Source organism: Gobio gobio (genome assembly GCF_949357685.1).
Source record: "Gobio gobio genome assembly, chromosome: 25".
Lineage (NCBI taxonomy): Eukaryota > Metazoa > Chordata > Actinopteri > Cypriniformes > Gobionidae > Gobio > Gobio gobio.
In genome coordinates this window covers 3,328,317-3,341,959 of record NC_137121.1, presented here as the reverse complement: position 1 = coordinate 3,341,959, position 13,643 = coordinate 3,328,317, and the positions used below count along the sequence as shown (strand labels likewise).

General features: G+C 37.2%; 1 protein-coding gene across 4 annotated transcripts in view; it reads left to right on the top strand.

The window, feature by feature from the left end:
* The window catches only part of znf609a (zinc finger protein 609a), a 188,607-nt gene that overhangs the window by 131,349 nt on the left and 43,615 nt on the right, over positions 1-13,643 (top strand). For all 4 annotated transcript variants that reach the window (XM_079810168.1, XM_079810169.1, XM_079810170.1 and 1 more), the window contains one exon: positions 7,500-7,728. In XM_079810168.1, coding sequence (XP_079666294.1) covers positions 7,500-7,728 — 229 coding nt within the window. The remainder of the gene's footprint in view (positions 1-7,499; positions 7,729-13,643) is intronic.

The window sequence follows — 13,643 nt, the reverse complement described above, 5'->3', positions numbered from 1 at the left end:
ATCAGCCGATAACCGATATGGTACCAATAGATTATCAGCCAATAACCGATATGGTACCAATATATTATCAGCCGATAACTGATATGGTGCCAATATATTATCAGCCGATAACCGATATAGTACCAATATATTATCAGCCGATAACTGATATGGTACCAATATATTATCAGCCGATAACCTACCGATATATTATCAGCCGATAACCGATATGGTGCCGTTATATTGTCAGCCGATAACCGATATGGTGCCAATATATTATCAGCCGATAACCGATATAGTACCAATATATTATCAGCCGATAACCAACCGATATATTATCAGCTGATAACTGATATGGTGCCAATATATTATCAGCCGATAACCGATATGGTACCAATATATTATCAGCCGATAACCGATATGGTACCAATATATTGTCAGCCGATAACCGATATGGTACCAATATATTATCAGCCGATAACCGATATGGTACCAATATATTATCTGCCGATAACCAATATGGTACCAATATATTATCAGCCAATAACCAAAATGGTACCAATATATTATCAGCCTGTAACCGATATGGTATGATATATTATCAGCCGATAACCTACCGATATAATATCAGCCGATAACCGTTATGGTACTGAAATATTATCAGCCGATAACCGATATGGTACGATATATTATCAGCCGATAACCTACCGATATAATATCGGCTGATAACCGATTTGGTACCGATATAATATCAGCCGATAATCGTTATGGTACCGATATAATATCAGCCGATAACACGAAAAACAAGTAATCCCGCTAGTAACACGATGCAAATCTTCGCTTCGCTTTTTGTGTGCACACCATTAGTCATGGGGAAAAAAAAACATTTTTCAATATTGATTTTCGTTAACACTACAATATATAATAATATTGTGATGTATTGCAATGTTTTCATTCGTAACGTGAAGTGTATTGTATTGTGTAGATGGGGAGCACTAGGGTTGGGTATCGTTTGAATTTTATTCTTTAATTCTGTCTAGAACAGCAAGTACATTTTCTCATCTTTTGTTGTTTGATTAACGTTATCATAGAGACGCATCAAGAAATTCTGCCGTCAACGACATAACCGACTGTGTTTACGAGAGGATTTTGACGTTTTTGTGTGTATTTGTCCATTCACGTGTGCAAAAAGACGAGGAAGAGAACCTCATTATCACGCACTATACATTCCCTATGAGAAGCCGTTCTGTGCGCATGTGTGTGTGTCACAGTAAAGTGCGCGCACAGTAAACGATAAGCGCAATCGAAATGCGATTTTCTTACCGAATCACCGGTTCTGGGCAATTTGGAACCGGTTCTTGATACCTATCCCTAGTGAGCACTGGATTATTGTGCCATTTGTTTGGATTTGAAGAGCTCGTTGTTGTTGTGTTGTTACTGGCAAGTCTTTTCCATCTGCAGGGTTTCCGCTGGGTCTTAAAATGTCTAGAATTGCAAAATTAAATTAAATTAAATTTCTGGAATTATTCTGTTCTAGGTCTTAAATAATTTTAAACAGGTCTTACTTTTCCAACGTCCTTGTAACACTACCTCCATTGCTCATTGAAAGTTTTGTTGTAGTTCTTTCTTTTGCTAGTCCAAATATAATTTGCTGTATTACGACTACAAATGAGACTAATATGTAACTTATATTGCAGCTAATCAGCTTTTGTGTTATTAAGTCTCTTTCGGATTGTACCACAGACACATAAAATGGATTTTATTCTTCAGCTAAATAGTCTAAATAGTTTTTCGCATTTCCGCGATTACTAAATACAATGAATAATCAACAATGCATTTTTTTGAGACCCTGCATAATTTGTAATTTCACCGCAAAATACTGGCAAGATGCCAAAATAAACAAGATTTATGCATTTGGTTTGTTCTATTGTCGTGTGTGACTACTGTGCATCTAATATAATACGTAATATAGTAAATGTAGTATCCTAATTATGCCAAATTTCTGGAAATTACCAACACAAAATCTAAATCATCACAAAAAAATATTGCGAAATCCTGGTGGGATTGCGCTATGGGGAAGTGCAAGTTTATCGATACGAGATTATCGATTTGTTCAATTTGAATAAATTAATTTACTTTGCAAGTAATTTTGTGACTGCATTTCCTTTAAATAGGTCTTAAAAAGGTCTTAAAAAGGTCAGCGTGACTCCGCTGTTCCCGCGCAAACGCTGCGGTCTTGTGAAATCTTCGTAACAAGACTGTAAATTCAGAGGGAGTGTTGATTCAGCGAGATGATGGTTTTAGGAGCAATTAGCCGCGCTGAATCTGATACCACTGAACACAGAAATGCATTAGAACCCACTTCATTTATATTCATGCGTTTGGCGGATGCTCTTCTCCAAAGCAACATGCATTGCATTCATTTAATCAGTTCAGGCATTCCCTGGGAATCAAATCCATGACCTTGGCATTGCGAACGCCAGCTGCTTTATCAATTACAGCCTGGGTTCAGCCTGGAGCTGCTCGGAGAACAAGCTGTGAGTCACGATGGCAACAAATGTTTCTGCAGTCGTTAACATCCACACACGTCTTGCTCTTGTCCTCTTCAATCCTCGTCTTTCACAGCGCTCAACGCGCTGAAGGAGCAAGTGAAAGAGAATTATACTTGCCTGACCGGACGAGGATCCTGATTAAAACACCAATAACCAGAAATAACTAGGGGCCAGTGTTCATTTATTCGTCAACCACCTTTTTTTTTCTCTGACGAAAACGAGAATACTAAATAAAAACTATGACGAAAATTAGGGCTGCGCAATATATCGAAATATCGCAAATGTACATATCGCAATATGCATATCGCAAGGGCACGCAATATCTGAATGATTTTAATAGGCTACTTCAACATTGTGAAGATTTTATGTTTTAGGTAGGGCTGTCAAAAGATTAATCGCGATTAATCGCATCCAAAATAAAAGTTTGTGTTTACATTATATATGTGTGTTAATTATTATTTATATATAAATACACACACATTCATGTATATATTTAAGAAATATTTGCATGGATATACATTTATATAATATATATATAAATATAAATGTTTTATATATAAAAATAATATTTTTTTCTTAAATATATACATGCTTGTGTGTGTATTTATATATAAATAATAATTAACACATATATTATGCAAACACAAACTTTTATTTTGGATGCGATTAATCTTTTGACAGCCCTAGTTTTAGGTCAACGCATATAACATAGACTGGGCACACAACTGTTACTTATGTGACTTGCTTGACGTTAGAAAGAGTTATTAAACGCGATAACTTGCGGAAAACAACTCCTCGCAGTCTCGCGCTGTCTGACACACACACCAAAATGTGCGCACAAGCCGTTCTTTTTTCCGTGTCTTGTTACACACTCGAACTGTCAATGCTTTCTTTTCCTAGAAAGAATGTGAAACACATAAATGGTATCATTCTCAGTTTTTTTAAATATAATATAATTTAAATAGATATTATAAAGCAATATCGTATCGCATATCGAATATCGCATTTTTTCTTCAATATCGCACAGCCCTAACGAAAATCTACTGTCATTCTCGTCAGCGAATAAAAACAAGATGAAAATGTTATGGAGGGACGATTAGGGAAGAGATCCCGTCAGAACTGATGTCCTGTGTAACAGATGAGCTCACGTGCGGATCTACGGCGGGAAAACACGGCACTTCTACAGGCTCACGCAAATCAATCAATAACACACATTTATGACATATTTATGAACTAATGCTGAGGAATAATCACAAAGTTTACTGTACCATGTTTATATAGTCATATGATTTAGACGGTTATAGCTATGCATATTTTATCTCCCTCATCTAAACTGCAATATTAAGGCATTACAAAATAAGAGTCCTGGTGTATTTCCAGCTTGTTTATAATTAAAGGTCACGCATTATATGTACGTTTACACAATAAACTGCATTTAATTTTATTCCCATTTAATTCATAGTCAGGAGGAAAGACTAAGAACAGTATCTGACACACATTATTCAATAAAGTATCAGGGTTATAATAGTTCACTAAAACCATTAAAACACATTCATTACTTGAAATTAAATAAATGTTAATTGAAATAAAAATAATAAACTTAACCCAAAACTGAAATACAACAATATAAAAACTATATAGATGTTTTACAAAAAACGAACATAAAAAGTGAATTGAGCTCTTTCGTGTATTTTTGCGCTTGAACGGTCAAAAACACAATTATTTACATTTACATTTATGCATTTGGCAGACGCTTTTATCCAAAGCGACTTACATTGCATTCAAGGTACACATTTTACATTTTGTCAGTTCTTTTGACAATTGTGTAACAATTATGAACTGACAATTGTGTTTAAATGTCAGTTTTGTCTTGTACTCTAGTAACAGTCGATGCTTAAATGCTCAATTAATGCATTACAATTTAACTAACTAGATTTTAGTGGACTAAAACTAAATCAAAATTTGCTGTCAAAATTAACACCGGTAGGTCACCAAAATGTAATTTAGTGTAAGTGGCGATTGATAGTGAATAATAATATAATATATAATGTACTGACGGTAACATGGTTGCGTGGTTGAGGCTCACACAGCCTCATGAGAAATCGCAACAAATGAGCATCGCTAGTACAAAGCAGTGTTAATCCGTTAACGAAAATATGACGGAAAATGTTTGACGACCTTCTCTTCCATGACTAAGAAGAGAAGACACAAACGTCCTTAAACGATAACTGGGACTATATCATCATGCAATATCATTGACGAAAAAAGACGACACTAATGCTGCGTTTACACCAAACGCGAATAGAGCGTCAAATTCGTGTCTAGTTGGACGCCTGAACATTTTGAATCCAATACATTTTGTAACACAATAACGGTAATATTTTTAAATTACGCTGGGTTTCTCATCCGCTATATTGAGTTGCCATTAGTTTATCACCATGTGACCGCAGCAAGCAGGCTCCTGATTGGTTAACGCGGCGCGAAGTGACGGCAAAGTTGAGATTTTTCAACTTGTCTGTACTTTTGACAACACTACAGTTTGTTAAGCACCCCTGAAAAGGCGTGAGGTGTGTGTGTGTGTGTGTTTTTACTGTTAGTTTAAGGAGTGTTTTGTGTGTAATTCGCTGTGTTTGCTGATGATAATGTAAGGGAGAGATTGTTTATTTATCATTTATAATGCGCACTTGTGTTTTATTCAGCTCTTACAGTGACTTTCTGGACTGAAAACAGACGCTTTATCTTTTTTTTTTTTAGCTTTATCTTACTCCTCAGTAAAGTTTTAGCCGTCAATCGGACAGGCTCCGCTACAACAGACCTGTACTAATAGTGGATAAAAGCAAGACGACAACATAAGTTATAACCGTAATTAAACTAAACGATACTGTTCTACCTCTGTACAGCAGATATTCTCTGGCTCTAGGCATTATTGTCCGAGTCCGGTTCAAACTGAACACTTAGTTTCTGACATGTTGTTGAATAAGCTCTTGAAGCTCCGCCCTCTTCTTGAAAGGGGGCCGGAGCTCCAGCTCATTTGCATTTAAAGGGACGCACACACAAAAAGTGGCTATAAAACATGATCTGTGCGGTATTTTGAGCTAAAACTTCACATACACACACTGGGGACATCATCTTGTAAAAGAAAGGCCTTTGTTTTTTATTTGGTCTGATCTGCCAAGACGTTGTTGGGTCAGAAAGTCAGCCAAACCCTTGATCCCAATCGATTCTCCAGCAAACCCAAGAGCACGCAACGTCAACAGAGATTCGGACTAATTACTGTGGAGTAGTTTAAGGTCTGTTTTCAATGAAGCTGACACATTTATCTCACAGCTTTAGCTTTTAATTCTTTGTCACCCACCAAAAAGCTTTAATTCAATTCAACAAAAGCCCATAATTAGATTTATGAAATCGGCTCATGTGTCTGGTGCTGTATTTGTTTGTGAAATCGAATGGCACGAAGCGGCGGCGGCTCTTTATGAAGCCGTGCTCTTAAGCATCGCTGGCCTCGAGTAATAATCACAGAGCGCTAATGGTTCTTGGCGTAAGGTTAAATAAGCCCAGGCGCTCTCACACACTTCACCCGTGCCAGTCTGATAATTGCTATAATTGACCTCAGAGGTTTGACATTGAGTGTAATGTCAGCTTGTGCTTTCACAGCTGTCTGTTTACACTCACTGTAATTGGGTTACTTGGCCGGCTTTTATTACTTTTACCTTACTTGATATTAATGTTAATGAATAATTCTTGATGAAACACTGATTCATGTTTCACAGGCCTGCAAACGTCCTAATACTGCTATCATTTTATAAAGCACTGGAATTAAATGTTGATACTGCACATCAGTAGTCCTAATTTTATAAAATATTGTTTATTTTTGTGACAAAATATTATTATATCATATATATATAAATAATTTAATATTTTATGTACAATAACTAGTAACAAATTATTACATTAGCAATCACTGAAGAATTGTAAATATTTATTACAAATGAATTAATTTTGTTTTATTTATACATTAATATTTAGTTTTTAATATATTTAATTTAATTTAAATATAGGGCTACAAACGTCTTAATACTGCAATCATTTTATACATGAATTAAATGTAGATAATGCACATCAGTAGTTTTATGAAATATTGTTTATATTTGTGATAAAATATTATTATATATCATATATATATATATAATTTAATAATTAATGTACAATAACTAGTAACAAATTATTACATTAGCCTTCACTGAAGTATTTTATATATTTATTACAAATTAGCCTAATTAATTTTGTTTTATTTATACATTAATATTTTATTTTTAATATTTTATTTAAATATATGCCTACAAACGTCTTAATACTGCTAACTTGAATGATATGTAGATAATGCACATCAGTGGTTTTATAAAATATTGTTTATATTTGTGATAAAATGTTGTTATTATTATATAATGTGTATATATATATATAATGTAATATTGTATGTACAATAACTAGTAACAAATTACTACATTAACAATCACTGAAGAATTGTATACATTTATTACAAACTAATTTAGTTTTATTTATACATTTTAATATTATATTTTTATTATATTCCATTTTATTTACATATACAAATATTTTATATAAAAAAAGTAAAAAAAAAACATAATTATATATATATATTCACCAATATTACAACTGATGGTTAATTTAACTTAACATATGTATTATGCATTATATTATATTTTATAAAGTGTTGTTCCAAGTCTTTTAACTCAATTCGGGGAGCATTTACTCTGTGTTTTAGCACTAAGAGGTTTGGGCGTGTCACATTAAGGGTTATTAATCGTCACCATACATAATGTATTGCTTTGAAATGTTCCTGCAGGTGTGATTCCTCCAGCAGGTTTACAAACTGTGCTTTGATTCGGTCCTATGATGGTGTGGTCATCACCAGCTAACCCAATCCCTTCTGAAATCTCCCCACAGATGGAGTCTCCGGTGTCCACGCCGGCTCCACCACCGCTCCACCTCCTGGCACCCGCGGCCCACAGCGACTCCATCTCCTCGCCGTGTGAGCAGATCATGGTCCGCACGCGCTCTGTGGCCGTCAACACCTCAGACGTGGCTCTGGCCACCGAGCCCGAGTGTCTGGGCCCTTGTGAACCGGGAACCAGCGTCAACCTGGAGGGCATCGTCTGGCAGGAAACGGAGGACGGTAAGGGCCGAGTTAAACATTTCATCGCTGTTATCAGGGCTCGACATTAACGCTTGTCCGGGACAAGTGGATTTTTTGAAGGGGCAAAATAATTTTACTTGCCCGACGGACAAGTATCCTGGTTAAAACGTTAAAACAAAACATAACTAGGAAATCACCAAAGTGCAATAATGATTCTGCATTCAGTGTAAGTGGAGATCGATAGTGGATGATAATATAATTTTCTCAGGACGCTTATTTCTGTGATATCTGTCGGCTAGCGAGGATGTTCAAAGGGGTCATGAACTGGCTTTTTTATTTGTTTATACTGTTGTCTGAGGTCAACTTATGACGTTGGCGTGGTAATAGGCTAAATAATAGACTATTTTCTGCCCTGGTTTTGAGGCTCTCTGAAAAACACTCGGTTTTGATGGGCGTGCCGCACTGAAGACTTGGAAGTAAACGCCCACGGCTAGGATTGGATAAGATTTGCATATTTAATGAGCTTTAGCTCCTCTCAGTACATGTGGGGATTGTTTTGAAAGCGTCTGGAGAAACACTCACAGGACTCGCGAAATATCTTTATCAAACACACACAATGATTCATCTCTCATCTCCGCGATTGATTGGAATTATATTTTTGTATTACTTGGCCTGCCCGATCGGTGGATATAACCGCGAACCGTACACACACACACCGTTATTTCACTATTTAAGATAGCCAGTCGGCAGGCCGGTGATACGCTTTGATAGCCCGTCTGAAAAACACATAGCTCCGGGAAGTTGGGCTTTGCGAGCTGGCGTTACAAGTCCGAGTCTGATCACGAATGAACCAATAACAGCTTCTCCAGCCTGTGACCGCGTGCTAAGGTGTGTAATCAATAGATATCAAACGATCTGTAACAATGACAATACTAACACATATAAACACATATGTTACTCACATCAGTGTGTTGCAGCGTTCCTGTCGGATCCAGAAGCACAGCATTGTGTTTTAATCTCAATATGTCGGCAAATCCAGTCTCCACCTGTGTCTTGTTTACAAACGAATCCGCGGTGAAATGAAGCGAACAAATGCGCAATGTCTTACACACGTGAGCTGGAACCGCATGTTTATTGCTCGACCCGTTTAGCTTCGCGAGTCGGTGGGCGGGGCTTAAGGCGTTGTTTCAGTGTTTGATGATTTCAATGGTCGACATATTCTGAGATCTCTCGTTTTCTGGGCCTGGTGTCAATAAAAGCTTATCTTTGACTAACAAGGACGTTTTCAGCTCTGAAACCTACAGGATATTCTTATATCACAAACTTTTATATATATCAAAGGCTCAAAGGAAAGTTGATTTCTCAATTCATCACCTCTTTAATACTAGGGGTGTACGAAAATATCGATACACGTGAATAACGCAATATTATGTTTGGAGATACTGTATCGATTCTCAAAAACACTGTATCGATATTTATATATTTACATCCAAGATTCGTGGCTTTGTGTTCGGTTTAAACCACAGACTGTATAAAACCCAAGTGTTTATCTCAGATCGTAACTGATGCGCATGGTGAGGGTGCGTGCATCGCTAGTGTTAGCATTAGCAAACCCATCTCACCAGACGATAGAATTATTCCGCTGAAGTGTGGACTCATTTTGGCTTCAGCTATAAAGAAGCCACTAAAGAAATCGACAAGAGTCATTTTGTTCGCAATATAGGCCAAGTTAAAATCCAATACTCGGGAAAACGCATTGAATCTGAGAGATCGCTTAACATCCCCACGTCATCCGCGCTGCTGAGAAGCGTTTCGATGATGATAGCGATGCACCAGCTCTGCAGTTCAGTATTTAAACAGCACTTTATACAATAGACGGCTCTAAAGCAAACAGCTTTACAGTATTACATATAAAACAAACAGTCATTCAGTTGTTAAATGGTTTAGAAATTAAAAAACGCTATATCCTGCACTTTACTATAGATTGCACAAAATAGTAATTAGTGATTATAAATGATACTCTATTCATTAATTAAAATAGTTACTTGTTAGGTTTTATACATATGGTTGTGTGCTTTATTCTTTTAAATTAGTTCTTTCTACTAAAAAAAAAGAAACATTGCAATATTTTGCCTTTCTTACAATATCGCAATAAATAACAATTTATCGTATCGTAACCCCTGTATCGTGATGCGTATCGTATCGCCAGATTCTTGGCAATACACAGCCCTATTTCAAACGCTCGCAGCATTGTGTGTATACATTAATAATCAAGACTGTTTTGTGCTTGTTAGTCATCTAAAAAAGTGCACACTAGAGAGAACACGCTTCTATTTGCTTTGTTTCGCTCCCTGGACATTAATTCCAGCTTGGCTTGAGTCGGTGCAGGTGACTGACAGAAACGCTGCTGTTTGCCTCATTACGCAATGCTTTTTCTCCCATAAAAACTGATGTTTTTCATCGAGGACGTGTGCCAAATTGTGGATTTAAGCGTCAGGACTGACATTAGCCGCCTGCTTGTGTTTGTGCTGCAAACAAACAAAACCCAGACATTTGCAGTTTGATAAAGCCTCTCTCTGTTTTTCTTTCCTCGTCCTCTGAAGTTCATATGCATGTTGTTTTCTGTGGAAGTTTCCGTCAAACATTTCCCCCCGGGCCGAGTTTTATTCTTTATAGACTAGTGGGCATTTATAGGCAATTAAAGGGTTAGTTCACCCAAAAATGAAAATTCTGTCATTAATGACTGAGCCTCATGTGGTTGGACACCCGTCAGACCTCCGTTCATCTTCAGACACAAATGAAGATATTTTAGTGTAAATCTGATGCTCTGAAAGGCCTCCATTGGCTCAACTTTACACTCTCAAGACCCTTAAAAGACACTAAAGACTAAAGTTACAAAGTCCATCTCACTACAGTGGTTCTACAATAACTTTATGAATCGGCGAGAATAGTTTTTGTGCGCAAAAAAACCCTAAATAATGACTTGTATAGTGATGACGATTTCAAAACACGGCATCATGAAGCTTCGAAGCGTTATGAATCAGTGAGTCGATTCAGCAGTTTGAAGCGTTATGAATCAGTGAGTCGATTCAGCAGTTTGAAGCGTTATGAATCAGTGAGTCGATTCAGCGGTTTGAAGCGTTATGAATCAGTGAGTCGATTCAGCAGTTTGAAGCGTTATGAATCAGTGAGTCGATTCAGCGGTTTGAAGCGTTATGAATCAGTGAGTCGATTCAGCGGTTTGGAGCGTTATGAATCAGTGAGTCGATTCAGCAGTTTGAAGCGTTATGAATCAGTGAGTCGATTCAGCAGTTTGAAGCGTTATGAATCAGTGAGTCGATTCAGCAGTTTGAAGCGTTATGAATCAGTGAGTCGATTCAGCGGTTTGAAGCGTTATGAATCAGTGAGTCGATTCAGCGGTTTGAAGCGTTATGAATCAGTGAGTCGATTCAGCGGTTTGGAGCGTTATGAATCAGTGAGTCGATTCAGCGGTTTGGAGCGTTATGAATCAGTGAGTCGATTCAGCAGTTTGAATCGTCAATTTTCAGCAGTTTGGCGGTTTGACACACGATCCGAATCATGAATCGACTCACTGATTCATAACGCTTCGAAGCTTCATGATGCCTTGTTTTGAAATCGTCATCACTATATAAGTCGTTATTTAGGGTTTTTTGCGCACAAAAACTATTCTCGTCTTCATAAAGTTATTGTAGAACCACTGTAGTGAGATGGACTTTGTATCGACGTCTTTAGTGTCTTTTAAGGGTCTTGAGAGTGTAAAGTTGAGCCAATGGAGGCCTTTCAGAGCATCAGATTTACACTAAAATATCTTCATTTGTGTCTGAAGATGAACGGAGGTCTGACGGGTGTCCAACCACATGAGGGTCAGTAATTAATGACACAATTTTCATTTTTGGGTGAACTAACTCTTTAACCTCACAATTCAGGTTGTGTTTTAGCGGGGTCAATAACACTGGCTGTTACTTGACCTGAGAATATCCTGCGAGGTCAAAAGGTGTCGCCCACTCGTTCCATTAGCTCAGTTAGCGCTAGTTTACACCACATCAAATGTGTTCCCGGTCTCTTCGCTTCTCCATCCGTCTCGCTGTACCTCCAGTCCTGATGCTTCCGTGTCTCCGTTTGACAAATGCAGAAAATAAGCCGGAGGAAAGTGTGAATGCGCCTCCGGAGAGGGTCACGGGAATGAGCAATAACAGCCGAACCAGCATGCCTTGCAGTCGGAGGCTGTGGAGTTGTTAGCGACGTCTCTGTTTAGATGCCCCGAGGCTCCCTGAGCTCTGTGGAGAGCTGTGTAATGGATGGGCTTCTGGGTTATTGGTCCATCGCATCTACTGCGGCTTAAAGTCAACTAGTGCAGTGTTTATGAAGCTCACACGAGGCAAGAGCTTTTCATATTTGCATTACGCTTTCAAAACGATTGAAGCTAACGAATGGTTAGCTAACAATGAGCATATTTTTACTGCTTGTTAATGAATAAAAATACATTGTTTATGTAAATAAAACGTAATGTTGAGGTTAATAATGCTGTAGAAGTATTGGTCATTGTTAGTTCATAACTAATGTAGTTAAAGGCACAATATGTACGATTTTTAGTAACCATGGAAACACTAGCGCCGCTTTAATATCTGATGTGTTTTATTAGACACTGTTTGGGTCATTGATGGACAGAAACTCATCATTGTTCTCCAGCTCAACACAGTTGGTCTTATTGTGTAAATCTGGTGTTGTTGATTTACCCAGAGTGCAATGTTTTACCGCCGGATATGATCTCGCTCACTGCGGTGTGAACAAGTGTCTCATAGTAGCTTTATAACATCACTTTAACACACTCAAATTAGGGATGCAGTGAAATTTCAGCTGCCGAAAATTAAATTTTTTCCGTTTTTGGCTGAAAATATGCCACCCCGCCCCTCGTGTTCGGCGACCATGAAATAAGACTTTGGTCAATAGTGAAAGGTTACTGAATGTTAGCATGATTGATAATGGGTTGCACGATTATGACAAAAATCATAATTGTCAATTATTCCCTTGAAATGGTAATTGCGATTTATTAATTACGATTATTCTATAGCATTAAGCCTCAAAAGTCAAATATACATTGGTTTGGTTTCTTTATAATACCATGAATATTTTTACTTTTTTATTTAATGTTAAAAATAAAAACAATGAGGGGAAAAAACTTAAGATAACCTGTTGAAAGAAAGAAAAAATTAACTACACAGAATAATATAACTTGTATAACTTTTTTTGTAATTGCGATTTATGTTTTATTGAACGATTACATAATTGTGGCATCCATAATTGTAATCACGATTACAAATTCGATTAATTGTGCAGCCCTACAGTTATTGATGTAAACATCCCTAAAGTACCGAAAAAAGGTACCGTTGGGTACCGAATTACAGATACCAGTATCGGTGCAGATATCGGTTAAAATGTGAACGGTACCCAAACATCTCTGTAAGGACGTTCACACTGGCATGCAATTATTATTATTATTATTATTATTAGTTTTAAATAAAGGGGAGGGAATGGTCAAAACGCAGGGCAGGAACATGTTGGTCATGTGAGTTTTTAGTTGTTGTTTTTTTTATTTAATTGATAAAACAACGAATTGTGAGTTGTCATATTTTACTTTTACTGTTTTAGCTGTTTTGCCGTGGTATCGATTTAGTATCGGCATCGAGGTATTTTAGTCTAGTATCGTATCAAAAATCATAATTTGGGTATCGTAACTAGGGTTGAGTACTGAACTGTGTACTTTTAAGGGCACTGACCGAATTACGTCGATACTACAGAGTACAGATTCACATTAAATCAATCAGTACCTGAGAACACATCTGGTGATTCAGGCGAGTGTGTGTGAATATTAAACCGCTAAAATATTTAAATACGAGTCCTGCGTGTCTGTGCGAACGAACGCCGTAGACGCG